Source organism: Oncorhynchus mykiss, chromosome 6, assembly GCF_057628025.1.
Source record: "Oncorhynchus mykiss isolate SJ-2025 chromosome 6, ASM5762802v1, whole genome shotgun sequence".
In the NCBI taxonomy this organism is placed as follows: domain Eukaryota; kingdom Metazoa; phylum Chordata; class Actinopteri; order Salmoniformes; family Salmonidae; genus Oncorhynchus; species Oncorhynchus mykiss.
The window spans coordinates 20,382,211-20,407,990 of NC_143027.1; the positions used below are offsets into that span (position 1 = coordinate 20,382,211).

Here is a 25,780-nt window from a genome sequence, read left to right on the forward strand (position 1 = left end):
CATGTCACTCAAGGCTACATAAACTAATTTCAGAAGCATAAGCCTTTAAAAGTAATAACAAAAAATTATAAACCAAGTAGTTTGGGTCCTGGATGCAGATGAGCTGAAACCGCATTTCAGCCGTGCGTTTGTCAATATACCACAGGTATGACGCAAGAAAAATGTATACCCCTTGACTTATTCCACATTACATACAGCCCTTACTCAAAATAGAGTCTCACCCATCTACACACCTGGTGAAAGTGATTAGAAATTTAATAGCACGTATTTGCATAAATATTCAGTCAATACTTTCGAGGTACGTCTAAGAGCTTTCTACACCTTGGTTGTGCAACCTTTGCCTATTCTTCAAGTGCTGCCACAGGTTGATCATTGCAAGACAACCATTTTCAGGTCTTGCGTTAACTTAAATCTACGGGAACTTTACTGCCACGCAGGAACCGTCTTCTTGGTAAGCAACTCATGGTCATCGTCCTTCTGAAAGGACAAGTCATCTCCCAGTGTCTGGTGGAAAGCAGACCAGGTTTTCCCCATAAATGGTGCTAAGCACAATCCTTTCCCAGATTGAAACTCCCCAGTCATTAACAAATTACAAGCATACCCATGATGCAGTCACCACTATAGTTGAATATGGAGAGTGGTACTCAATGTTGTATTTACACAACACGAAAGACAAAAGGTTAATTGCTTTGGTAAATTCTCAGCAGTATTACTTTAGGGCCTTACTACAAAACATGCATCCTGTTTGCAGCTTTGTTGCGTATAGGCTTCCTTGCCACTGAATTTTGTTAGTATTGTGGAGTAACTGCAATGTTGATCCAGCAGTTCTCCAATCACAGCCATTTAATTCTTAAAATCAACACTGGCCTTATGGTGATATCCCCGAGCGGTTTCCTTCCTCTCGGGCAACGGCTTTAGGAAGAACTCCTGTAGCTTAGTGATGGTGTATTGATACACTATCGAAAATAATGAACTCATGCTTAAGAGATATTCAAGGTCTGCTTTTTATTTATACCAATAGGTGCCCTTTGCGAGGCATTGGAACAACTCCCTGGGCTTTGTGGTTTAATCACCATTTGAAATTCACTGCTGAACTGAGGGACCTTACAGATAATTTTACATGTTGGGTACAGAGATTAGTGTTTAACATGTTGAGTGACTCATTATTGCTCACAGGCACTATGTTGGTAACCAGTTTATAATAGCAAAACGACACAGTGTTTGTGGTATATGGTCACTCTTCGTGGCGAGCCGCGCCACAACCCAAAGACATATTGAAAGCTTTGACTTCATAACTAAAACCAATAACACAGGAGTCATTTCTCAAATCTAGCCTTCCTTTCATACACAAGAACTCACAATTAAACTTATGTAGAGATACTCACAAGCAAAATGTTCATTTGAATTGCGATTGTGTAGATAAAGACAAACAGAACTGTAGAAAATGAAACTTTATTGAACAGAAAGAGGCTGCTGATAAATTAGTTAATCCACAGACACCACTTCCTGTGAAATAAAAGCAACCATGAAGCAAAACAGATGTTTTCAATCAACTGCTTTAAAATTCAGTATAACAGCTCACTGTACCTCTGCAAAGTCACTGTTAGGTGAAGCTCCTTCACAACCTTCACCCTTCTCCAGCTCAATCATACTAGTCTGCTTTGCCACAGGGTTGGCAATCCTGGGAATGGAAAAGGTGAATATAATCTCAATCTTGACACAAACTGGCTAAACGTCAGAATGGATTCTGAAACACCACGAGAACAGATCGATATTGTAGAGATATTAAGGGGGAAGACCTACAGTATCAAGCAGTTTGTTATGGTGTACCTTGTGTTTGCAATCTTCCTCTTAACCACCGCAGCGAGGACACTGATAACAACAATTGCAGCACAGAGGCCAATGGCCCCATAGATGAGTGGGCCTTGCATAGTCTTGGTGAGCTGGTTTTGACAGGAGTCTCCACTGTAGCCTAAACCACAGGCACAGGAGATGCCCCCATTGGTCTCCACACACTCCCCATTCCCATTGCAGTGCTTTTCACTACACTGCTGGGCTTCCAGGTTTCTCACCAGCCAACTATTGTCCAGAGAGGTGGAGCCAGGATCTGCAGGTATAGGAAAGCTGGGACTGGGAAGCTGGTTTGGGGCTTTGGCCTTGACAGACTTCCCTTTGAGATCGACACCTGAGACAATGGGGAATACATAAGACCAGGTTGTATTCAAATTAGTTTAAGTTAGGACAGCGATTCAAGAGCTGCACATTTGTTTTTTCCTTAGCACTACACATCAGATTTAAATAATGACGCATAAACACTTGTGGTCCCCAAGACCAGGATTGGAGAATGCGGAGTTATGATAGCTAAAAATCTTTGTAATTGAACTGTGATAATCTTTTCTTAAGCTCATAACAATGGGAAAGGGAAGATTGAAACATTGATAATGGAAAGAAGACTTGCAGTTCTCATCTGAAGTGTCAGGGCAGTCAGGATGTCCGTCACAGAACTTCTCCAAGGGGAAGCATGTGTGCCCATCCAGACAGGGTCTACTTCCAGCTGGGCAGTGCTGGTCTGGGGCGCAGTATGTGACATTGACTGGGTAATGGTCATGGGCACACCTACAGGTCCTACCACCAGGAAGAGCCAAACACAAGTGACTGCAGTCTCCATTCCCATCTGAGCAGAGGTTGGAACCTGGAAATGGATGAGAAAGAGTAAAGGTTGAAAAGTCACATATCAGTAAATAATAGAGTAGTGGGTTATGTGCAAATGTGTCCTTTCTTACCCATCTGGCTGGACTTGCTGTACGCCTTCAAACTGACAATTTCAGTGTTTACCTCAAACCAAAGCTTCTTAGTCAATGGATCATCTCTATACCAAACTTTGGTTGTGTCTGAAACATTTGATAGGAACATGTACATGATCAACTCAACATCCATGATTATCCAAAACCACAGTGAAAGAACTTTGGGTTAAAGATCAACCATTATCCTTGTTAGTGCTACTTTGGTTAATGACTAAAACAGAGCCATCTACTAACCACAGTAAGACATAACATAGCACTAGGTTCTGGTGGAAGCAGCCATTTAAAAATAATCCACATTACCACTGTCTGTCACCCAGAGGAGCATTCCGTTGCTGAGTGCAAATGCAGTCAGGCCATCCCCAGTCTTAAACTCCTTGTATCCAGTACCATCAACTCTGACAGAGCCGATCACCCCATAACCTAGAACATAGACTTGTTGATAGAAGTATTACCTCACCATCACTACTATAGATAGATTTTTAAAAAGGGTTTTACTCTATAAAATAATGAATTCCTCACCGATGTCAGCCCAGTAGATCTCATTGCCCTTGTTGGAGAAAGTCAGGGAGGTGGGCTGAAAAGCATCCTTCCACACCGGAGCGCGCTTCACCCCATCCATGTGAGCACACTCCACCTGAGCGCCTTCCCCCTGCTTGGCCAGGTTGGTAAAACAGAGTCTTCCACTGAGTGGGTGAAGCGCTATGGACTCCAGACTTCCAATATCCTGAATTAACACAGCAGTGTGTTCCCCACTGGAAGAGGTGACCTGCAGCCGTGGTTGCTTGGTGCTACTCCAGTATACGCTGAGGGTTATCCAGTCTAGAGCCAGGGCTGTAACTGTGTCCCCTTTGAGTTGCAGGAACTGGCCGCGAGGCACCAAGCCGGTCTCCTTCAGCTTGAAGAGGACTACAGACGATTGGCCAGAGTCAGCTAGGTACAGAGTCTGATCTTGCAGGGTGTAATCCAACATCGCTGCCTCGTTGACATTGGGGAGAGGTAGGGCGAGGTGCTCCGGCCAGCTTTTCAGACCGACAGCACTGTGCATGGTCTGCAGGTAGATCTAAAAAAAATTATATATATATATATATATATACACACACACACACAGCTGAAAAAAATAAAGGGAACACTTAAACAGCACAATGTAACTCCAAGTCAATCACACTTCTGTGAAATCAAACTGTCCACTTAGGAAGCAACACTGATTGACAATACATGTCACATGCTGTTGTGCAAATGGAATAGACAACAGGTGGAAATTATAGGCAATTAGCAAGACACCCCCAATAAAGGAGTGGTTCTGCAGGTGGTGACCACAGACCACTTCTCAGTTCCTATGCTTCCTGGCTGATGTTTTGGTCACTTGAATGCTGGCAGTGCTTTCACTCTAGTGGTAGCACGAGACGGAATCTACACCCACACAAGTGGCTCATGTAGCGCAGCTCATCCAGGATGGCACATCAATGCGAGCTGTGGCAAGAAGGTTTGCTGTGTCTGTCAGCGTAGTGTCCAGAGCATGGAGGCGCTACCAGGAGACAGGCCAGTACATCAGGAGACGTGGAGGAGGCCGTAGGAGGGCAACAACCCAGCAGCAGGACCGCTACCTCCGCCTTTGTGGAAGGAGGAGCACTGCCAGAGCCCTGCAAAATGACCTCCAGCAGGCCACAAATGTGGATGTGTCTGCTCAAACGGTCAGAAACAGACTCCATGAGGGTGGTATGAGGGCCCGACGTCCACAGGTGGGGGTTGTGCTTACAGCCCAACACCGTGCAGGACGTTTGGCATTTGCCAGAGAACACAGAGATAGGCAAATTCGCCACTGGCGCCCTGTGCTCTACACAGATGAGAGCAGGTTCACACTGAGCACATGTGACAGAGTCTGGAGACGCCGTGGAGAACGTTCTGCTGCCTGCAACATCCTCCAGCATGACCGGTTTGGCGGTGGGTCAGTCATGGTGTGGGGGGGCCTTGTGAAACCATATGCTGGTGCAGTTGGCCCTGGGTTCCTCCTAATGCAAGACAATGCTAGACCTCATGTGGCTGGAGTGTGTCAGCAGTTCCTGCAAGAGGAAGGCATTGATGCTATGGACTGGCCCGCCCGTTCCTCAGACCTGAAGCCAATTGAGCACATCTGGGACATCATGTCTCGCTCCATCCACCAACGCCACGTTGCACCACAGACTGTCCAGGAGTTGGCGGATGCTTTAGTCAAGGTCTGGGAGGAGATCCCTCAGGAGACCATCCGCCACCTCATCAGGAGCATGCCCAGGCGCTGTAGGGAGGTCATACAGGCACGTGGAGGCCACACACACTACTGAGTCTCATTTTGACTTGTTTTAAGGACATTACAAAGTTGGATCAGCCTGTAGTGTGGTTTTCCACTTTAATTTTGAGTGCGACTCCAAATCCAGACCTCCATGGGTTGATACATTTGATTTCCATTGACAATTTGTGTGATTTTGTTGTCAGTACATTCAACTATGTAAAGAAAAAAGCATTTAATAAGAATATTTCATTCAGATCTAGGATGTGTTATTTTAGTGTTCCCTTTATTTTTTTGAGCAGTGTATATAAAGTGTTGAATTACAAGGTGCAGAATATTTGTGTTTATTCCTGAATTGCACACAAATAGCAAGGGCTTCCACAGCCTTTCAAAGCCCAGGTTATTACTGACAGCTTTTGTGAAGGTAACCAACCCTAAACTGTTTTAGCTGCCATGTATACTGAAATAAAACTCAATTCAAATTAGAAGACTATTACTTCACACAATATGTACCTAGTGGCATTGAATATAGTGCAGTACCAAGTGAAATGGGTAAACCTGCAGTGGCCAGAGTCATACCTGTGTGACAACAGTTGGCGAGAGCACCAAGAGGAAGGCAGAGTTGACCAGGTTGGAGCAGGTCAGGCCATCCTCAGCTAGGAGCAGACCAGAGGGACACTTGCAGACCCCTTTGGGGCCTGGGCCCAGCACACACAGGTGAGAGCATCGAAGGTTCTCACAGGGACGCTCATTGCTCGTCTGCAGAAGTGGATGAATGATCTGCATCCCAGAACGACACAAATCATTAAGCTTACATCAAAAAGGAAGAGAGGTTGCTTGTGTAATTACAGCAAACCCATTGCATAATTTAATCCTATTTAGGTGAAATTAACATAATGGTTTACATAATGCATGCATTAATATTCATTTAAATTGGGGGCTCGTATACTTGCTTTCAGTCCAAAAGGTTGTCCAGGTCGTTTGAGTAGAACTTTGCGGTTCTTTCCAGTGATTTTATGAGCCCTTTGAATAGTTCTCCTCCTGGTGTCTGACCAGTAGAGCAGGTCATTGTAAACTGTGACAGAGAATGGATTGGTGGTCTCCATCATCTGCAGAAGCTTCAGGAATGAAAGGAACAGATAAATGTTACAATGCACCTTTATCAAGGCCTGGGGTCTAACCCTATGAGGTCCAGAACCTGCTGCTTGTGTTCTACTTGATCATTAACTGCATGCACACACCTGGTGTCCCACGTCTAAACCAGTCTGATTAGAGCAGAACAGTGAGAAAAGCAGTGTAACTGGCTTCAAGAGCCAGAGTTGAGTTTGAGGGATCTAGGGTATCCAACCCATGTGGATTTAATTTCATGCACCTTGGCATACAGCAACACAAGTCTGATCTAGTCGTATGCAAACCCATTTCTGTAGTACCTCAATGTCCCCGCCATCCAGGTTGGCTGAGCCAATGCACCGGAGCTTCTCGTCTGTCCAGTAGATCCTCTCCCCTAGTGTGTCCACAGCCAGACCGCCTGGCCAGCTGAGGCTGTGACTGACCACTACTCTCCTCTCAGACCCGTCCATTCCCGCCCGCTCAATCTTCACCTCGTTACCAATCTCCGACCAGAACATGATCCTGCAGTTAAAGCCAAATCAATATTTTATTATTGATTACTGACAGTAATGCATAAGCCATCAAAGACCATGATCCTATCATAGGACAGAAGTTAAACATCTCTAGGTGGAAACCAATTCAATAAGCAGGAGCCTGCCCCTGATCAACAATGTTTAGCCATATGTATTAGTTTAGTCAACATCACCAAACGTATACAAAATCACTAGAATAACAAATTGTTTGGGTGGGTGCCGCTTGTGTTAGACCTAGAAAATAACTTGCCCCTTCTGTGGCAGGAGTGCCAGAGAGCGAGGTTGTTCGAAGTCCTCATCGAGGATGACTGTGAGATCCATAGAGTTTATGATGGTTGAGTTTAATCCAACAGCAATAATCCGACCACCTCCAATGCCATCAATCCAGTACAGGTTTCTCCCTACCCAGTCAACAGCAATGCAATCAGATTTGATGCCTGTAGTGAGATTAAAAGGATTACGATTATGTTAGTTTTAGTTAACCCAAGTGAACACTGACCTGTGCTTTTTATAAGATGTGCTATTTTTACAGTCGCAACCAGTTTAACAGATTCTCAGTTTAACCACACAACTAACCTTTGACAAGAGTTCCTCTCTTTTTCTGGTCTAGAGAAGACCATTTGATGCTCTCTGAATCCAGGCTGACCCAGTACACTTTCTGATCCCTCCAGTCATAGTCCAGGGACAGGATGGCTTTCTTAGCAGAGGACACCAGGACATCCAGACTGCTGCTTCTCAGCCCAAACAGGAACAGCTCAGTCTGCACAGAGGCCAGTAGGTAGGGCTCACCTGTGGGAAGACAAAGTGGGTTGTTATAGGCCTACTGTGTTAAATTAATAGGGGAGTACTTTCTCCGGGCAATACTCTGCATTCACAAATTCTGTTCACCTTCGTTTAGTCTCCCTTAAAACAAATATTTAAAGACCCCATCCAGCAGAGGGAATTTCCATGATTGGTCACTAAATCTGGATTTTTAAAAATCATTTTACCTGTGATCTTGCAGCGGCGACCATCAGATGCCAGCAGGTAACCAGGGTAGCAATGACACTGGAAGGAGCCCTGGGTGTTGACGCATAGGTGGCTGCAAACACCTGGTCTACCGCCTTCACACTCATCAATATCAACACAGGACACTGTGTCCTCTTGGAGTCGGTAACCAGCCTTGCAGCCACACCTCTACATCGAGGAAAAAGGAAATCGTTAGAAGAGGTCACTCAGAAATCTAAAATGTGAGACAAAGCTGTACTTCAAGAAGCTTTGTAACAAACTACACAAGAGCCCCCCCCCCCCCCCACTCACTGTTCCATGTGGTGTGCTGTAACAGTTATGGGCACATTGGGTTTTGTCTGGACACTTTGCTTGGCACTTGCCACCCTCGTCAGAACCATTAGCACAGTTCCTGACCGTGTTACACACCAGGGCTGTGTCCAAACACTCCCACGTACTGCCACACTGGAACTGGTGAGAGGGGCATGTTGCTACCTGACCACCTGGGAACACACAATACCCAACTTCATTTCTAATACAATCTCAGTTAGGCTTTATTTACTGTTACAGATTGTCACCACATACTAATCCAGTAATTAACAAATCATACATAGCTGAAATAACTTCTCACATCCTGCCTCATCACTTTCATCAGCGCAGTCCTTTGTTCCATCACATCTCCATGCTTTGGGAACACACTGGCTCTTAGATGTACAGGCCCACTGGAAATCGCCACACTTCAATTGGACCATCTTGCAATTCTGAAAGAGAACTCAATATACTGTGTATTAGATCTAAGTTTTGATTTGTATAACGAGGCAAAAGCACATTAGTATCCAACGACGACATTCAAAATAATTAGGAGTCAAATTAATGTTGCCGTCTAGTCACGTCTACATCCTCCAAACGCAGAAATCTCAAATATTACCTAGCATGGGTGCCAATGTGCTTCCTGCCAACTCCTAATACATTTGTCATGCCAAACAAGGAGTTGGCAAGAGCAGAAATAATTGCACCCAGCCTAAATATTCCCACCTTTTCATCAGAGCCATCTTTACAGTCCTGCTCCCTATCACAGACCCACTCCTCCAGCAGGCACTCCTGGCTTTGTGGGCACCGGAGCTTGGTGGTGCACTGGGGGGGCTCGGTGCAGCTCTCCTCGTCAGAGCGATCTCGACAGTCAGGATGCCCGTCACAGCGCATGCTTACGGATAAACACTGACCACTGGTGCAACGGAACTCCCCACTATTGCAGCTCTCATCAGCTATGGGTCAAAGGGACATTTGAGTTTAACTTAGTTTGGATCAGTGAAAGTAAAACAGTGGGAAACCCTGTGGTGTTTGTGCCACTGTTGGGAGTATTAAACCATTTCTTTCAGCAATCATTTTAGGACTTATGGTCAACATAGCCCCAGTTCAGTAATTCATTGGAAGTTAAACTTACCACAGTTGGCCTCATCAGTGCCATCCAGGCAGTCCCTCTCTCCGTCACAGAGGAAGGTGTCTGGGAGGCAGCGGGTCTTGTCACAGTGGTGAGTACAGCCCTCCATGGAATTCAGGCAGTCCAACTCATCAGAGCGGTCCTGACACTGGGCCACACCGTCACACACCTGCCTCTGGTCAATGCATTTCTTCCCATGTGCACACTGAAACTGGCCTGAACATACAGTACCATTTAAGTGCAATCAATAACACTGATAAATGGTGACCTGCGAGGACCGTCTCAAAGACAGATCGCTAAACATGCATACCATTCACAGTGGTCTACGCAACCATGTTCTGTGTGTATGTAAGTAAATTCCAGTATGCTAGTTACTTAAAGTAGCAACCTTTGTACTATGTATTACACTAAAGAGTATTGTCATGATGTACTGTACAATAAAACCAAGGACAGGAATATTATTTTTAAAACTTCAAACTACTGTCCATATATATATATATATATATATATATATATATATATATATTTATATTTAATTATCACTGATGATTTTCTTACCACGTTCACATTCTAATATACACTCTTCCTCATCCGAGCCATCCTTACAGTCCGCCTCTCCATCGCACACATGGTTGTAAAGAACACACTCAATCCTGTCCCAGCATGGTTTAGTGCCAAAAGGGCACTTGAGGGGTGCTGGTGCAGACATTGTGGTATTCCCATTGTTGCCATCCTCAGCAACATTGTGATGACTTTTAAGATAATCAGTAGAGTCTGAATCTAGGAATAAGGTGAAATACTGACCTTACTACCAGAAGGAAGGCAAAAATAAATCTCACATCTTTCAACTTCTGTAAGCTATAAATAAGGATGGATCATGGTTTCAAAATTCAACTAAAGGCAAGTGACACAGAGGGGGCATTACCGCAGTTGGCTTCGTCAGTGCCATCCAGGCAGTCCCTCTCTCCATCACAGAGGAAGGTGTCTGGGAGGCAGCGGGTCTTGTTGTCACAGTGGTGAACACAGCCCTCCATGGAATTCAGGCAGTCCAACTCATCAGAGCGGTCCTGACACTGGGCCACACCGTCACACACCTGCCACTGGTCAATGCATTTCTTCCCATGGGCACACAGAAACTGGCCTGTGGATGATGAAACACTTCAAGTGTTATGCACGGACAGATTGAAAGCATGCATTTGACTCAATAGATATTGGATAACTACTGTGAATACTTTAAAATATACCCTTTCCTGGTTTAACGCAGTAACATTGATGAAAACAATGGAGTAGAAACCATTTCTTCATAGATAGGAAGGAATGGATGCATTTGAAGAGGTACTCAAACAGGGCCCTACCATTATTGCATGCGACAGTGCAGTCCTCCTCATCAGAACCATCCCTACAGTCGGCTTCTCCGTCGCACACATGTTGGTGGAGTACACACTCAGATCCATCCTTGCAAGGTTTGGTGCCCAGGTTGCAGTTCAACGGGGTCTGCGCTGCTGCACTCAATACTGTTTGGAAAAAGTAGGGCACAACAAATCACACATTTGGGGGGGTGATTATTCACATCCAGTTCGGTACAACTAGCTCACCTGTGATTTCCAAAATTGCTATACACAGAAGCAAACAGAAAGCCATGCCTGATTAATGCAAGTGGACCAAATAACACAAGAGATCAGGTCAAGGATTTTATAATGATGCCAAGTGACACCAATTGAACCATCAGTGAGGGGGGAGGAGCAGTAGGCCCATTTGTAGAGTGTGGGAGCATTTCAATCTCAATTGAATACTCCTCACATCCTCTCTCTTTGCCTCCTTATCAAAACCCATTGGATGAGAAAGCCAGAGGTCCATCCCCTCTGGACTTCTCCTCCAATGGCATTTCAGAAAGAGATGAGGAGAGAGGACGCTTGTCTCCCTAATATTTGTCTCTGAGAGGGTTCTTTATGCTGGCCCCTGTTGAACTGAGCAAAGGCCCCTCACGTCATCGGACAAAAGCAGGGAGGGAGGTACTTTCAAGAAAACCGGGAACTTGAGAGAAAAAAAACTAGGTCAAATCATGACATCGGTGATCTTCAGGTCGGAGGTCTGGAAAGAGGACCGTGTTACCGAATGGGAATTTGGATGACCGTTCAGTTTTTACATTTGGAGCTAATTTCTGACTTGCTGGTTCTTTGAACGCGGCCTGTGTATAAGCAAGTCTAGCAAGTCGAACATTTCAGAGTTTCCTTAATTTCAACTAGCACGTGAACGCGGCATCAGATCTGAAATTCCGAGTTGGATAACCTTTCAAAATAATGTTTCCCAGTCGGAGCTCGTTTTCTTACGAGTTCCCAGTTGTCTTGAACCCACTGAAGTCGGAGAGTCTGAGTTCCCCTTTTTTTTAATACCCAGAAGGCAGCCAAGTTCCAAATCGAATGCTATCAACTTTCAGCCGGTGTAAAACACGCCTACGGTGGGGGCCAGGGGGAGATTTATCGACACCCCCTAATTTGCTTCCTTTCCTTTTCTCCTGCCTGTCATCAGAGATACTGGATATAATGACGAGATGCTTGTGTCTCCGCCCTAATAATGGGATTCGTTGTCACAGAGCAGAACGGCAGGCAGGCTGTCAAGCGCCCGCTTATTCCTCTCTTTGGATTGGTGGATATATTTCGTTATTTTAATAACGAATTTCGATGAGGGGTGTTGACGTCAACCACATGTATTCAATGGAGTGTGAGAATCACTGTGTTATGGAACGCCGTTTGGGTCTACGCTATCCTCATGGATATGCAGAGATAGGCCTACGCCGTCTCGAACTACGAAGTGTCACGTGCATCACACATATCAGTACATTCGTAATAAACTAAGCATTACGATACTTCCATTAGATCACGTATCAACATAGCAATGGGTTTTTATCTTGACTAAATTCGACACTCCCATTGCCCCCTATACAAAATTCCTCACTTGCTTAATACCTTGAGACAGATTTTAGGCGGAAGAAACCCGCTCGCTTCGCCTCTTCCTCTCTGCTATCACTATCAGACAGGAATTCTGCTTCTGCATGAAAGAAGCCTCGAGTTATGATGAATCTGTAGCCGTGTCGGAATAGTTTTTTAATTGCATCCTTCCTTCACCGATGTGGTTATATGCTGTACTAGGAATAGTTTTGAAACGTGCTTTAATTTACCCAGATGTGTTAGATTGGTGATTATTTCAAGTGAGTAATTAAATATACATCGGCCTCGGTTGCTACTGTGAAACAAAAACGTAACATACATTTTCTCATCAACCTTGTGAAAAAGTAGCCTCGCCTGGATTTTTACATGGAATCGTATCATTGTTCCTGTGGGCCCAATTGCGCATAATTTCTTAACAAATTAGAGGATACCACTTCCTGTTATAGTTCACCCAATATGTCTTTCCTCACTTCTAGTCTTTATGGAGTATGAGAAAGGATTAACGGCTATAACAAATTCTACAAAAAAATAACAATGGAGTGCTAGTTCCTCCCCGACAATGACAGATTGTAAAACAAACCATGCTGTCAAATAAACAATACAGATTGACATTGCTGGCGACCAATCCGTTCTACAAAAGTAATATGATTGTCTTGTTTTATCCAATCAGGTGATAAGAGGAGGGATTAAGATTCTGAATGCAGCTAGCCAGCTAGGGTGTGTTTCTTGTTCAGGTCTTGATAGCTTGTGAAGCTAAACAGCTAGCTAGTTATCAGATTTGAAAAAAGGCAACAATCTTTTCGTCGAAATAGCGACTACATTTATCGTTTTTTTTAAAGGTATCCCTTTGTTTTTGAGGAGTTTCCCACTTTGTCTTTTGCACATATCTTTACACAGAGAAGAGCTCGTGAGCTTCATCATCAGGGTAATGCAATGCTTTTAATTTTCCCTCGACTTTGATGTTGTTAGCTAACGACAGCTAGCAAGCTAACGTTAGCCAGTTTTTTTATTTGGGCTCGCTAGCTTACGTTAGTTGGCTTATTTATCACTTATAGTGTTAACATAAAAAAACACGATTGTTATTGTAACTGGTAATGATGGCGCTGTATGTCTCAATCAAACCATTGTTTCGTTGTAAGTTGGCTAACCAGTCATTTAGCTGTATTGAAAGCCTGAGTTTGGTGGCTAACGTTAGCTAGCTACAGGAATTGTTGTTTTCACAACAAAAGGTATTGACGATAACGTAATCCCACCATACGAGTCATGTACTCAATCATTTCTGCAGCCTTTCATGGCTTGCTACCTTATGAGTAAATAATTGCACATTTAACTAACTTAAATAGTAGATTTGTACTGCTGATAAAATGCCTATCATCAACCAACCGGCCTGAAAGTATCAGCTAGCTATGGAGCTAACTAGCCCCTTAGCCGAGGTAGCTAAGCTTGGTACTAACTGCAATATATAAACTAACCAACAATGGAGTTTATCAATTGAACAGTATATCACGGTAGATAGCTAACCACCTTTATAATGAAGATGTGGTGTTATACAGCATCCACCAACACTGGTATGAAATGTTTGTTTTGTGTGTCTATATGTCTATTCGCAAACAATGGTATGTTATGTTTACTTGCTGCTAGTGATTCAGTCCACTGAGTGCTCAAGTCGCCTCTATTATTAGATATATTATGTAACTACAGTTGTTGCTAATGAAGTTATGTGATGGTGGGATTTATCTAACAAGTTTTTCAAGACCACCCATTCAATTTAAAATGCACCCATCACACAATTGAATGCACTCGTTATCACAATTTTTTTTATTTAGACATTGATTACTAAATTCCTGTGTTTGATTTTACCTCCTCAGGTGTCTCATCTCTTTTGAACATATCCAGTTCCTCCTCACTCCAGCCCTGTGATTCCTCACGAAACAGAGGGACCACACCAGAGAAAGGGCTAAACTGTGCATCCCTTCCTCCAGGTCCCCTCTGCCTCAGTGTGTGTTTGAGTTCTCTCAAGACTCCTCCTCGCTACAACCAAAATGTCCTCCATCTTGCCTTTCACCCCTCCGGTAGTTAAGAGGCTCCTGGGGTGGAAGAAGTCAGCCAGTGGCGCCGGGGGTGGAGAGCAGAATGGCCAGGAGGAGAAGTGGTGTGAGAAGGCTGTCAAGAGCCTGGTGAAGAAGCTGAAGAAGACTGGACAGCTGGACGAGCTGGAGAAGGCCATCACCACCCAGAACTGCAACACCAAGTGTGTCACCATCCCCAGGTAAGTAACCATAGCCCCATGCCAGGTAACAGAGCTAGGGTTTGCCTATAGTCATTGTATGGTTCCGTAGAATTAACAGTTGACCATTCATCAGAAACCTACAGGTAACTGCCAAATTAAAGGAAATGCCATCATTATGGCTGCATTTACAAAGTCAGCCCAATTCCACTAACATTATGGCTGTATTTGCAAAGGCAGCCCAATTCTTTTTCATTAGTTGGTCTTTTGACCAATAACATCAATCTTTTTCAGAGCTGATCTGATTGTTCAAAAGACCAGTTAGTGAAATAAATATCAGAATTGGGCTGCCTGTGTAAAAGCAGACAAACTGTCTTAATATGGGGCGTTCGGCCATCACAAGCCGCCAGAGCAGCCTCAGTGCGCTTTGGCGTAGGTTCTACAAGTGTCTGGAACTCTATTGGAGGGATACGACACAATTCTTCCATGAGAAATTCCGTAATTTGGTGTTTTATTGGTGGAAAACCCTGTCTCAGGTTGCACTCCAGAATTTCCCATAAGTGTTCAATTGGGGTGAGATCTGGTGACTGGCACACACTCACCCTTTAAACACTCCTTTGAGACCCCTCTTTCAGAGTCACAGATGTCTTCTAGCAATGGTAGACAAAATATTACGCAACAGGGCATTTTTACACATGACCTTTAGCATGATGGGATGTTACTTGCATAATTCATTCAGGAACCACACCTGTGTGGAAGCCCCTGCTTTCAATATACTTTGTATCCCTCGTTTATGCAAATGTTTCCTTTATTTTGGCAGTTTCCTCTATGTTTTCTGGAGATTATTATTTAGTATCGGGTAACCCTCTTGTCGCCTCATGCTTCCTTAAACAGCATGTAACATACAAGATCCCAATACATAGAGATCTTAGCAACTCCCAAATTCTTTCACATTTTATAGGCTTCTACTTTCTGTCTAACATTGACTCTCAGAAATGGTGCAACAGTTTGTTTTGTAAACACTGACTTAGCCTCCTGCTATGTACTTGTATCACATTTGTCTGAGGGTGTAGGGTGAGAACATTCCTTATCAGCCAGTTAACCTTGATGTCCTAGAGTAGAACATGTTCTCTGGGAAATGTTGTGTGCTGTAAAATACCTATTTGTTCAATGATGACTAGCTAAGAACAGTTCAGATGTCTAGTATGTTTATTAGACACTGAGTAAATTTGTATAGAGCTTTTTGACAGATGGAATAAATATATTGTGTAAGCCTATAATTGATGGTCTTGCAAATAAATTAAAGTTTAATGTTATTTGCCAATCTACATGTCATGCGTATATATTAGAGTGAAGTTTAGAACCTATTCCAGCTTTTAGAACACAGTATATAGGCCTAGCCAATAGTTTAGATTCAGTCCCACTTCAGAGGTAGGCTATATTAGCTCTGAGTTCTAAAGTCAGGATATTGTATGAGCAGCAACTATCACATCATATTTCCCCATTTCATTTTTATTTGATTTCTAGAGTTGTTTATTTTTATCATTCCTTTCTATGTGTCCATTACAATCACAAAGTGAAATATAGAGGGTAGTTAATTGGAAATGTACTTTTTTCCAAGATTGCTCCCTCCTTTCCTTTTAGTTCTATTTTGTGTCTTCTGTGTTTACTTAAATGTCTCAAGATAAGTCAATTGCTTGCGACCTACACAGCTGTGGTGGAAATGTTTCAGTTGTTCCGAAAATTTGATATGCCACAGTATAAATGTTTTTTTTGTCTCGCATAATGTTTGTTTGTGTATACTACTGTACTCCCATCTTATGCTGTTGTTTTTCTTTATTCTGTCAAAAGGCTTCTCTTATTTGACGGTTATTTTTTTTCAGTTCCAGACTGAAAGAATGAAATACCCGATTGAAAATGACTCTAATAAAAGATGCCTTTTAATGTTTACATTACCCATACTGGTATTTCTGAATGACTCATGCCCCATGTTTATCATTTTGTTTTTGTTTTGTTGTTTGGTTTTTCTGTGCACAGCAATTGCTCTGAAATATGGGGACTGAGTACACCAAATACGATAGAACAGTGGGATACCTCAGGCCTATACAGCTACCCTGACCAAACCAGGTGACTATCCTCAACTGTCCTATGCTACATACTGTTGTACAACCTTGATGTGGGAAGTAATCATTCCAGGGGGGGTGAGGGACATTGAGAGCACAAATTCTATTCATCCCTCTATCATTCTCATCTCATTTCATCATACCCCACCTCCCCTCTCCACACCCCCACCTTTTGTTTTGCTGGCCACATGCATCTCCTTCTCTTACTCCTATCGATTCCTCCCCCTTTTCTTCCTTTCCTCGCACTCACTTTTCACACCTATTTCCTCCATTGCCTGTCCTGTCAGATCCCTGGATGGGCGCCTGCAGGTCTCGCACAGAAAGGGTCTTCCTCATGTCATCTACTGCCGCTTGTGGCGATGGCCCGACCTGCACAGCCACCATGAGCTGCGTGCCATCGAGGCCTGCGAGTACGCCTTCCACCTCAAGAAGGATGAGGTCTGCATCAACCCCTACCACTACCAGAGGGTGGAGACCCCAGGTAGGTTGTCATTTGAACCACTAGTGTGTGTGTGCTGACTTGTAGGTGCCATCAAAGCCCATGTTGACAGCTAGTTGTGACATTCTTATTTCTGAACATGAAAAAATATTTGTATGAGAGGCTAAAAGTGGTGTTAGTATAATCTTCAACTATGTTTTGTAAAGATGTCACTTCTTTTGAATTTTGTTTGCCATTGAAGAATATTTTCTCCACCTCTCCTCTAGTTCTGCCACCTGTCCTTGTGCCAAGACACTCAGAAATTCTGACAGAACTGCCCCCATTGGATGACTACACTCATTCCATACCTGAGAACACAAACTTTCCTGCAGGGATCGAGCCTCCAAATAACTACATACCAGGTTTGTGTATCTATCATGAGTTGATATGCAAATGGTATTCATGATAACGAGGTATCCATTTCAGCTCATCAGTATTTTTCCCTCCCCTGTTACTATAGAAACGCCACCACCTGGATACATAAGTGAGGATGGGGAAGCCAGTGATCAACCGATGAATCAAAGTATGGACACAGGTATATTCCACTTACCTCAAATAAGAAGTTCTAACATAAAATAAAAATGTTTGCCAAGTTTAAATTTGTTGATTTAAATATCTTGGTAGATTCTTTGCACAAATAAATCTGACCATGCAACTTTATAATTTCCTGTTTTCTCCCATGTTAGGTTCTCCTGCTGATTTGTCCCCTGGCACCCTCTCACCTGTCAATCATAGCATGGGTAAGAAGAATTGTCTTTTTAGACCTGCTCGACGTCTGAAGGACCAGTAATTGATCATCTGAACAAATTTGACTAAACTCATTGACTGCATTTACACAGGCAGCCCAATTCTGATATTTCTGGTTTTGTTACTAATTGGTATTTTGACCAATGAGACCAGCTCTGAAAAAGACATGATGAAAAAAATGTGATTCGTCAGAAGACCAATTAGTGGGAAAAATATCAGAATTTGGGGTGCCTGTGTAAACATCCATTGAGTACAATTTAAATAGCCCAGTGCCCACTCTGGAGATCATTGGTCTATGCCTGTCAACCTGTGTAGTTGTCTTTCATCATGACATCTCACTTTTTTTCCCCCCAGACCTGCAGCCGGTGACCTACTCTGAGCCTGCGTTCTGGTGCTCTATAGCTTACTATGAGCTGAACCAGCGTGTTGGAGAGACCTTCCACGCCTCGCAGCCCTCTCTGACCGTGGACGGTTTTACAGACCCTTCCAACTCAGAGCGTTTCTGTCTGGGCCTGCTCTCCAATGTCAACAGGAACGCCACTGTTGAGATGACCAGGAGGCATATAGGTACAACAGGGGCTATGTCACAAACGGCACACTATTTCATATATAGTGCATGACTTTTGAAGGCTATGGCTAAAATGAATAGGGTGCCAATTCAGATTTGCCCAGGAACAGAGATGTTTTGTAGCAGAAATACTCATGCTAATTGTCTATTATTTCCACAGGACGAGGAGTCAGGCTGTATTATATTGGTGGTGAGGTGTTTGCTGAGTGTCTCAGTGATAGCGCCATCTTTGTTCAAAGTCCAAACTGCAACCAGCGGTATGGGTGGCACCCAGCAACCGTGTGCAAAATTCCTCCAGGTAATTTAGCCAAACACAATTTCTTTAATATTCCATGTGTTCCTATAATCATTACTTAGTATTAAATGTTTTTCACATGTTTAGATTCCATATTTAGTCAGTCTAACCACTTGTTTCTACAGCTAATATAAAACTGATAGCAGTGTTGTTCTGCAGTCCTTACATGATGCCCAGTAGGAATGGGCATGGTTATTCGAATATCCGAACGGATGTTAGTATTCAAATACTTGAGTGGTGAGAAGGAGCTCCGCGGAACCTTAGTGTCCGAAAGTTATTTAGCCATTTATTGTAGTCATAGCGATATGTAGAGTTGCTATTTTCTAAAGTTTTCTCGTCGATTAACTTGTGACATTCCTGGATTACTCATTATACACCATATATATATATATATATATATATATATAAAATGAGGTGGACATTCCTTCAAATGACTGGTTTTGAAGTCTGACGGATGAATCTGGGTTTGGCGGGTGCCAGGAAAACGCTACCTGTCCCAATGCATAGTGCCAACTGTAAAGGTTGGTGGAGGAGGAATAATGCTCTGGGGCTGTTTTTCAATAAAAGTAAACCATTTTTTTAAAAGTCACACAGTAAAATACCTACAGAGGCTATATACATGCGGTACTGAGTCAAATGTGCAGGCATACAGGTCAGTTGAGGTAATTTGTACAGGCTATGACTTGGGTGAATGGAGTGACAATTTTTGGGCCTTCCTCTGACACGTGTTGGTCCTGGATGTCAGTAAGCTTGGCCCCAGTGATATACTGGGCCATACGCCCTACCCTCTGTAGTGCCTTACGGGCAGATGCCGAGCAATTGCCATACCAGGCGGTGATGAACCGGTCAGGATGGTGCAGCTGTAGAACTTTTTGAGGATCTGGGAACCCAGGTCAAATCTTGTCAGTCTCCTGAGGGTAAAGGACATTGTCGTGCCCTATTCACGACTTTCGTGGTGTGTTTGGACCATGATAGTTTGTTTGTGATGTGTACACCAAGGAACTTGAAATTCTCAACCCGCTCCACTACAGCCCCCTCGATGTGAATGAGGGCATTTTCAGCCCTCTTTTTCCTATAGTTCATGTCCACAATCACTCCTTTGTCTGGCTCACGTTGAGGGAGAGGTTGTTGTCCTGCAACCACACTGTCAGGTCTCTGCCTATAGGGAGGAGGTCAGTCTCATCGTTGTCGATCAGGCCTACCACCGTTGTGTCATCAGCAAACTTAATGATGGTGTTGAAGTCATGCTTGGCCACGCAGTCATGGGGGAACGGGGTACAGGAGGGGGAGTAAGCACCCTCCCCTGAGGGGCCCCTATGTTGAGGATCAGTGTGGCAGATGTTGTTGACTACCCTTACCACCTGGGGGGGCGTCGGGAACTCCAGGATCCAGTTGCAGATGAAGGTGATTAGTCCCAGCGTCCTTAGCATAGTCATGAGTTTTGTGGGCACTATGGAGTTGAATGCTGAGCTGTAGTCAATGAACAGCATTCTCACATGGTGTTCCTTTTGTTCAGGTGGGAAAGGGCAGTGTGGAGTGCGATTTGCGATTGCGTCATCTGTGGATCTATTGGGGCGGTATGCCAATTGGAGTAGGTCTAGGGTTTCCAGAATGATGGTGTTGATGTGAGCCATGACCAGCCTTTCAAAGCACTTCATGGCTAACGACATGCTATGGGGTGGTAGTCATTTAGGCAGGTTGCCTTCGCTTTCTTGGGCACAGGGACCATGGTGGTCTGCTTGAAACATGTTAGTATTCCAGAATCGGTCAGGGAGAGGTTGAAAATGTCAGTGAAGACACTTGCCAGTTGTTCCGTGCATGCTCTGATTACACGTCCTGGTAATCCATCTGGCCCCGCGGCCTTGTGAATGTTGACCTGTTTAAAGATCTTGCTCACATCAGCTACGGAGTGTGTGATCACAGTCGTCCGGAACAGCTAGTGCTCTCGTGCATGCTTCAGTGTTGCTTGCCTCGAAACAAGCTTAAAAGCCTCCGGTAGGCTTCCGTCACTGGGCAGACCACGGCCAGGTTTCCCTTTGTAGTCCATAATTGTTTGCAAGCCCTGCGACATCTGACGAGCGTTGAAGCTGGGGTACTCTGTAACTGTTTTCAAGTCACCATTGTTCTCATGGTGAAGTCCCTGGGCAGCTTCCTTCCCCTCCTGCAACTAAGTTAGGAAAGATACCTGTATCTTTGTAGTAACTGGGTGTATTGATACAACATCCAAAGTGTAATGACTTCACCATGCTCAAAGGGATATTGAATATCTGCTTCTTTTTTTTTTTACCTCACTCGTCTTTGTGATTGAATCTGTTTGAAATTCACTCCTCGACTAAGGGACCTTAGAATTATCTGTATGTGTGGAGTACAGAGACGAGGTAGTCATAAAACATGTTAAACACTTATTGCACACAGTGAGTCCATGCAACTTATTATGTGACTTGTTAAGCTAATTTTTACTCCTGAACTTATTCAGGCTCGTCATAACAAAGGGGGTTGAATACTTATTGATTCAAGACGTTTCATATTTTCATTTTTAATTAATTTGTACGAATTTAGAAAAGCAATTCCACTTTGACATTATGGGGTATTGTGTGTAGGCCAGTGAGAAACACATCTAAATTGAATCCATTTTAAATTCCACTACAGAATGTGGAAAAGGGAAAGGTGTGTGAATACTTTCTGAAGGCACTGTACAATCCCGAAATCAGCTGTAACTGTCAATAGTAAAACAAAGCTTGAAATTGTTAGAGGGAACCTGAATTGTAGAGTGATGAGGAGGAGTCTACTGTGTCCAGAAGAGTTCACCATTAATTTTCTGTATTCAGGGTTCACTCAGACATCGTTTTTAAGCTTTGTCTCCCTCTAATATCAAACTCACCGACCCTTTCACTGCTGCACTCATGCTGAGCGGCACCTCTCTCCCAAGTCACGCATGCTGAGCGGCACCTCTCTCCCAAGTCACGCAGGTTGAGCGGCACCTCTCTCCCAAGTCACGCATGCTGAGCGGCACCTCTCTCCCAAGTCACGCAGGCTGAGCGGCACCTCTCTCCCAAGTCACGCAGGCTGCGCGGCACCTCTCTCCCAAGTCACGCAGGCTGCGCGGCACCTCTCTCCCAAGTCACGCAGGCTGCGCGGCACCTCTCTCCCAAGTCACGCAGGCTGCGCGGCACCTCTCTCCCAAGTCACGCAGGCTGCGCGGCACCTCTCTCCCAAGTCACGCAGGCTGAGCGGCACCTCTCTCCCAAGTCGCGCAGGCTGCGCGGCACCTCTCCCAAGTCGCGCAGGCTGCGCGGCACCTCTCCCAAGTCACGCAGGCTGCGTGGCACCTCTCTCCCAAGTCACGCAGGCTGAGCGGCACCTCTCTCCCAAGTCGCGCGGCAAGCCAGTTCCCAAGTTTCAACTTTTTTTTTTTTTATATAGTCAAAATAAATATCTGAACAAAATGTATTATTTGCAGTGATGGAAAAAGTACCCAATTGTCATACTTGAGTAAAAATATAGATGCCTTTTTAATAGAAAGTTACTCAAGTAAAAGTCACCCAGTAAAAAAACTACTTGAGTAAAAGTAAGGATTTGGTTCTAAATATACTTAAGTAAAAAATAATTTTAAATTCCTTCTATCAAGCGAAGCAGGCGGCATTTTAAAATGTATGGATAGCCAGGGGCACACTCCAACACTCCGATATCATTTACAAAAAAAAAAACGTTTTATTTTATTTACCATTTTATTTTACTAGGCAAGTCAGTTAAGAACAAATTCTTATTTACAATGACGGCCTACACCGGCCAAACCCGGACAACGCTGGGCTAATTTTGCGCCGCCCAATTGACTCCCAATCACGGCCGGTTGTGATACAGCCTGGATTAAAACCAGGGTGTCTGTAGTGACGCCTCTAGCATTGAGATGCAGTGCCTTAGACCGCTGCGCCACTCGGGAACCCATAGAAAAGATGCATTTGTGTTTAGTGATTCCGCCAGATCAGAGGCAGAAGGGATGACCATGTGTTGGATTGGTAAGTGTGTGAATTGGACCATTTTCCTGTCCTGCTAAGCATTCAAAATACAACGAGTACTTTTGGGTGTCAGGTAAAATGTATGGAGTAAAAAGTACACTATTTTCTTTAGAAATGTGAAAAATATAAATAGTAAAGTACAGATACCCCCAAAACTACTTAAGTAGTACTTTAAAATATTTTTACTTCAGTACTTTACACCCCTGCTTATTTGACTAGTGAAATCATTTCTAATGCCTCAACTGACCCTCTCCTTCCAATGCCCCTCAGGTTGTAACCTGAAGATCTTCAACAACCAGGAGTTTGCCGCCCTGCTGGCCCAGTCCGTGAACCAGGGCTTTGAGGCTGTGTACCAGCTCACCAGGATGTGCACCATCCGCATGAGTTTTGTCAAAGGCTGGGGGGCTGAATACAGGCAAGCATGATGACCGACTTGTTACTTTTTATTCTTTCAGTTGTACACAATGGCATAGTTAGTAGAAAATGAATAGTTGGAGGAAGACAGTAATATTAATGTAATCATTGGCAGATATTTAAAAAAAAAACATTAGCCTGCTAATGATCAATTTTTCTGTATTTGTAGAAACTTTGGAATGTTTAAGGAGTTGGGATGGGTATTCAAATGTGATTTGTCCCTCTTAAGCAATACTTCTGTTATGGAAGAAGTCAAGAGAGGTTCAGGCTATTCTTTGTTTTTTGGTGACATTCCTGTGCTTGCATGCTGAGTGATTTCACCAATTTGTCATTGTTGTCTTTTTGTCTACTAGACGGCAGACTGTCACGAGCACTCCCTGCTGGATTGAACTGCATTTGAATGGACCTCTCCAATGGCTGGACAAAGTGTTGACTCAGATGGGTTCCCCTTCTGTACGTTGCTCCAGTATGTCATAATGCTAGAAAACGACCCAAAACGGCGCCCACTCAAAGATCATCAAATTCTAACTTGCAAGTCCTATCATGAAAAAAAGCTGCAGAAATAATTTCTGCTATTAACATACTTCATAGTATTTGTGGCCTAGCTCCACGTCCCTGTCTAAACACACACACACACACACAGCAAGACATACTTTTCAGAATAGAATTAGGCACTTTGTTACCCATATTTGTTAAATTGCTTTCCCCCAAATCCTTAATATTAGATCTATTTGTGGTGCAAATAAAATGTATATTGATTTTTAAAGTCCAGGTATGAGTTATTGGAGGCAGTGGAAATACCAAAAAATATTTTACAAATAGTTTCTCAGTATTGGAGAATGCTTGTATAAGTAACACAAGCGTGAATGCTAAATGAATTTTGGTTCAACTCATCCATCCATCTTTTTGGCCATGAGGTAACTTTTCTCTGGGAAACATGGACCCATCTGTTTTTGTCTGGGGAGTTAGTGTGGTTAAGAAATGAAGATGGCATTTGTCGCTTTCTCCTCGAAGGGAAATGCTCAATTATGTTTTTAAAATGTAATTGTTTAATTTACCTAATTAACTCTTTACCCTTTTGTCAAAATGTATTTTTTTTTAAATTCCAGATGTGTCGTTGTAAGACACCTCTTAATGGACATATAGGAATGTTTAGCAAAAAAACTAAACAAGCTGCGAAATCAATCCGGCTGTAGTTGACATACATTTTAGCTCTGTCATTATATGGCACCTCCAATGTAATTATAGGTAGCCCGTGTTTTCATTTGGACCACACCGCCTCAGATGCAAGCTAGTGAATTCTAGGCTCTGTTAGGTTTGGATGCACCGGGCAAGGACCAGAGAATATCAGCTGTAAAATCTTTTTTTGATGTCTCACTTGGTGTCCAGGTCTCTCGAGGTGAATTGTTAAAAAGTTATTTCACTTGGAGAATGGAAGGTATCAATGAATTTCATTCTATATTGTTTTTAGCCTATATCCCCTTTCTTTTGCTACTTTTTTGTATTCTCATGTATTTTTATATATAAATATAATTCAACTTCTGTCGTTCACTTTTTATTAAAGTTAATATTTTCAAGACTGTCTCTTTTTAAGTGACATGGTGAGCATGGATCATTAGTGGGTTTTTTGTGTGTTTTTTTTAAGGTTCAACTTGAATCCAATTTAAGCCCTTGCCTTGGTAAGAAAAACACAGCCCCATGTTATGTAGACAGTTTCTGTCTCTTTAAAAGAATAAACTTGGTGTATCAGAAGTACACAAATCAAAGCATAAATGCCTGTAACATGATATCTGCTTTCCTGCAATGTATGGATGGGTTATGTGACTGAGGAATGTTGTATGAACTTCTTTTGACTCATTCATCTCTTCACTCTTGAAACACATTTGATTTCTGGAAGCTGTTTGGTGCTCAGTAAAGGATAAAAAGGTCCACCATAAAACAGTGGTCAACCAAAAAAAGTGATTTATTTTTTAGCTAAATGTTACAGAAACTTGGCAGTATTCTATGTTCTTACATCACAAAAGGAAGAGAGAAATGAAACTGCACACTGAGACATATTTTCTGTATTAGTGTGCATTGTATTTGTTCTTGTCTATAAAATACAGTATGTACAACAAGACTGAGCTTGCAGTCTGACATTGTCATTTTGTGGCTATTGCAAGATTTCTTTTAACATCTATTTTCTCCCATCTCCTTTATTGATGTTATTCATCTATTAACCTTACGGCACTAGTGATTGTACTTTGTAAGTGCAACTAGTGAGTTTGGATTTGGGGAACTGAACCATGTGTTAAGGTCCAGTGTTGAATCCTTGTACCATTGGCCTACAATATATGAATGTGAAGAGAGTACATAACAAATCTGAAGTGGACCAGATGTACATTATACAGTAGTGTGTATTTAACAGTCAAATATTTGCAAAACAGTCAGTACAGTAGTTCTCTCAGTTTTACCAGTAGAGGGCGTTATTGATAGAGCAGGTTTTTTTTCTGACCATATGCTTCTCAGGCGTGTGGCATATTATGCAGACTTCATAAAACACTAATAAAGATTTTTATTCTCATGATGCCCATGTGTTTCTTTCCATCTTTATTAACAAGAATGTTTACCACTGATCTCAGTGGTCTACAGTGGTGTACTCATGTTTACCTTTTCTCATCTACAGAAATGTAACTTCTGGGAATATGCCTTTACCTTTCTAGTAAATCAAGTGCAAATAAAGGAGATATTGAGGTGTTATTAACGGAGATAGCCATCTAGTGGTGTGTCTGGCTAGATACATCAATAACCTCTCAGGAATGTTAGCTAGTTCTACTGCAACGTTTT

At 43.1% G+C, this 25,780-nt stretch overlaps 2 protein-coding genes across 11 annotated transcripts; one reads left to right on the forward strand and one right to left on the reverse strand.

The window, feature by feature from the left end:
- Window positions 1-1,436: 1,436 nt before the first annotated feature.
- On the reverse strand, window positions 1,437-12,651 carry LOC110525421 (low-density lipoprotein receptor-related protein 4). Of its 6 annotated transcripts, none has more exons than XM_090237181.1 (21): window positions 12,105-12,651; window positions 10,494-10,652; window positions 10,064-10,279; window positions 9,697-9,918; window positions 9,142-9,354; window positions 8,733-8,962; window positions 8,329-8,458; window positions 8,010-8,200; window positions 7,700-7,886; window positions 7,287-7,499; window positions 6,961-7,147; window positions 6,498-6,699; window positions 6,021-6,185; window positions 5,647-5,847; window positions 3,324-3,864; window positions 3,105-3,224; window positions 2,784-2,891; window positions 2,459-2,692; window positions 1,831-2,185; window positions 1,588-1,681; window positions 1,437-1,506 (listed from the first exon to the last, which is right to left on the reverse strand). In XM_090237181.1, the coding sequence occupies exons 3-21, from the start codon at window positions 10,170-10,172 to the stop codon at window positions 1,486-1,488; spliced, it is 3,723 nt and encodes a 1,240-aa protein (XP_090093307.1). In that variant the 5' UTR covers window positions 10,173-10,279; window positions 10,494-10,652; window positions 12,105-12,651; the 3' UTR covers window positions 1,437-1,485. The 6 variants fall into 6 exon arrangements, with proteins under 6 accessions (XP_090093307.1, XP_090093306.1, XP_021461178.2 ...); XM_090237180.1 differs by having other exon boundaries at window positions 12,406-12,646; XM_021605503.3 differs by lacking the exon at window positions 12,105-12,651 and adding an exon at window positions 10,734-10,849 and having other exon boundaries at window positions 3,105-3,236; window positions 9,697-9,912.
- Window positions 12,594-25,521, forward strand: LOC101268919 (Smad2b). 5 transcript variants are annotated; one of them, XM_021604965.3, is made up of 11 exons: window positions 12,594-13,011; window positions 14,069-14,355; window positions 16,351-16,440; window positions 16,724-16,917; window positions 17,142-17,276; window positions 17,375-17,449; window positions 17,601-17,654; window positions 18,016-18,228; window positions 18,390-18,527; window positions 22,811-22,955; window positions 23,308-25,517. In XM_021604965.3, exons 2-11 carry the CDS (start codon window positions 14,129-14,131, stop codon window positions 23,429-23,431), a joined length of 1,395 nt encoding a protein of 464 aa, XP_021460640.1. In that variant the 5' UTR covers window positions 12,594-13,011; window positions 14,069-14,128; the 3' UTR covers window positions 23,432-25,517.
- The last annotated feature ends 259 nt before the right edge of the window (window positions 25,522-25,780 follow it).

Coding starts and splice junctions, on each gene's coding strand:
- LOC110525421 (XM_021605502.3), bottom strand. CDS start 10,779: ATGGCTTTCTGTTTGCTTCTGTGTATAGCAATTTTGGAAATCACAG. Junction 9,919..10,063: donor CACTGACGAAGCCAACTGCG/GTAATGCCCCCT, acceptor CCTTATTCCTAG/ATTCAGACTCTACTGATTAT. Junction 2,892..3,104: donor CCTCTGGGTGACAGACAGTG/GTAATGTGGATT, acceptor CAAATGTTTCAG/ACACAACCAAAGTTTGGTAT.
- LOC101268919 (XM_021604965.3), top strand. CDS start 14,129: ATGTCCTCCATCTTGCCTTTCACCCCTCCGGTAGTTAAGAGGCTCCTG. Junction 17,277..17,374: donor TCCAAATAACTACATACCAG/GTTTGTGTATCT, acceptor CTGTTACTATAG/AAACGCCACCACCTGGATAC. Junction 18,229..18,389: donor GATGACCAGGAGGCATATAG/GTACAACAGGGG, acceptor TTATTTCCACAG/GACGAGGAGTCAGGCTGTAT.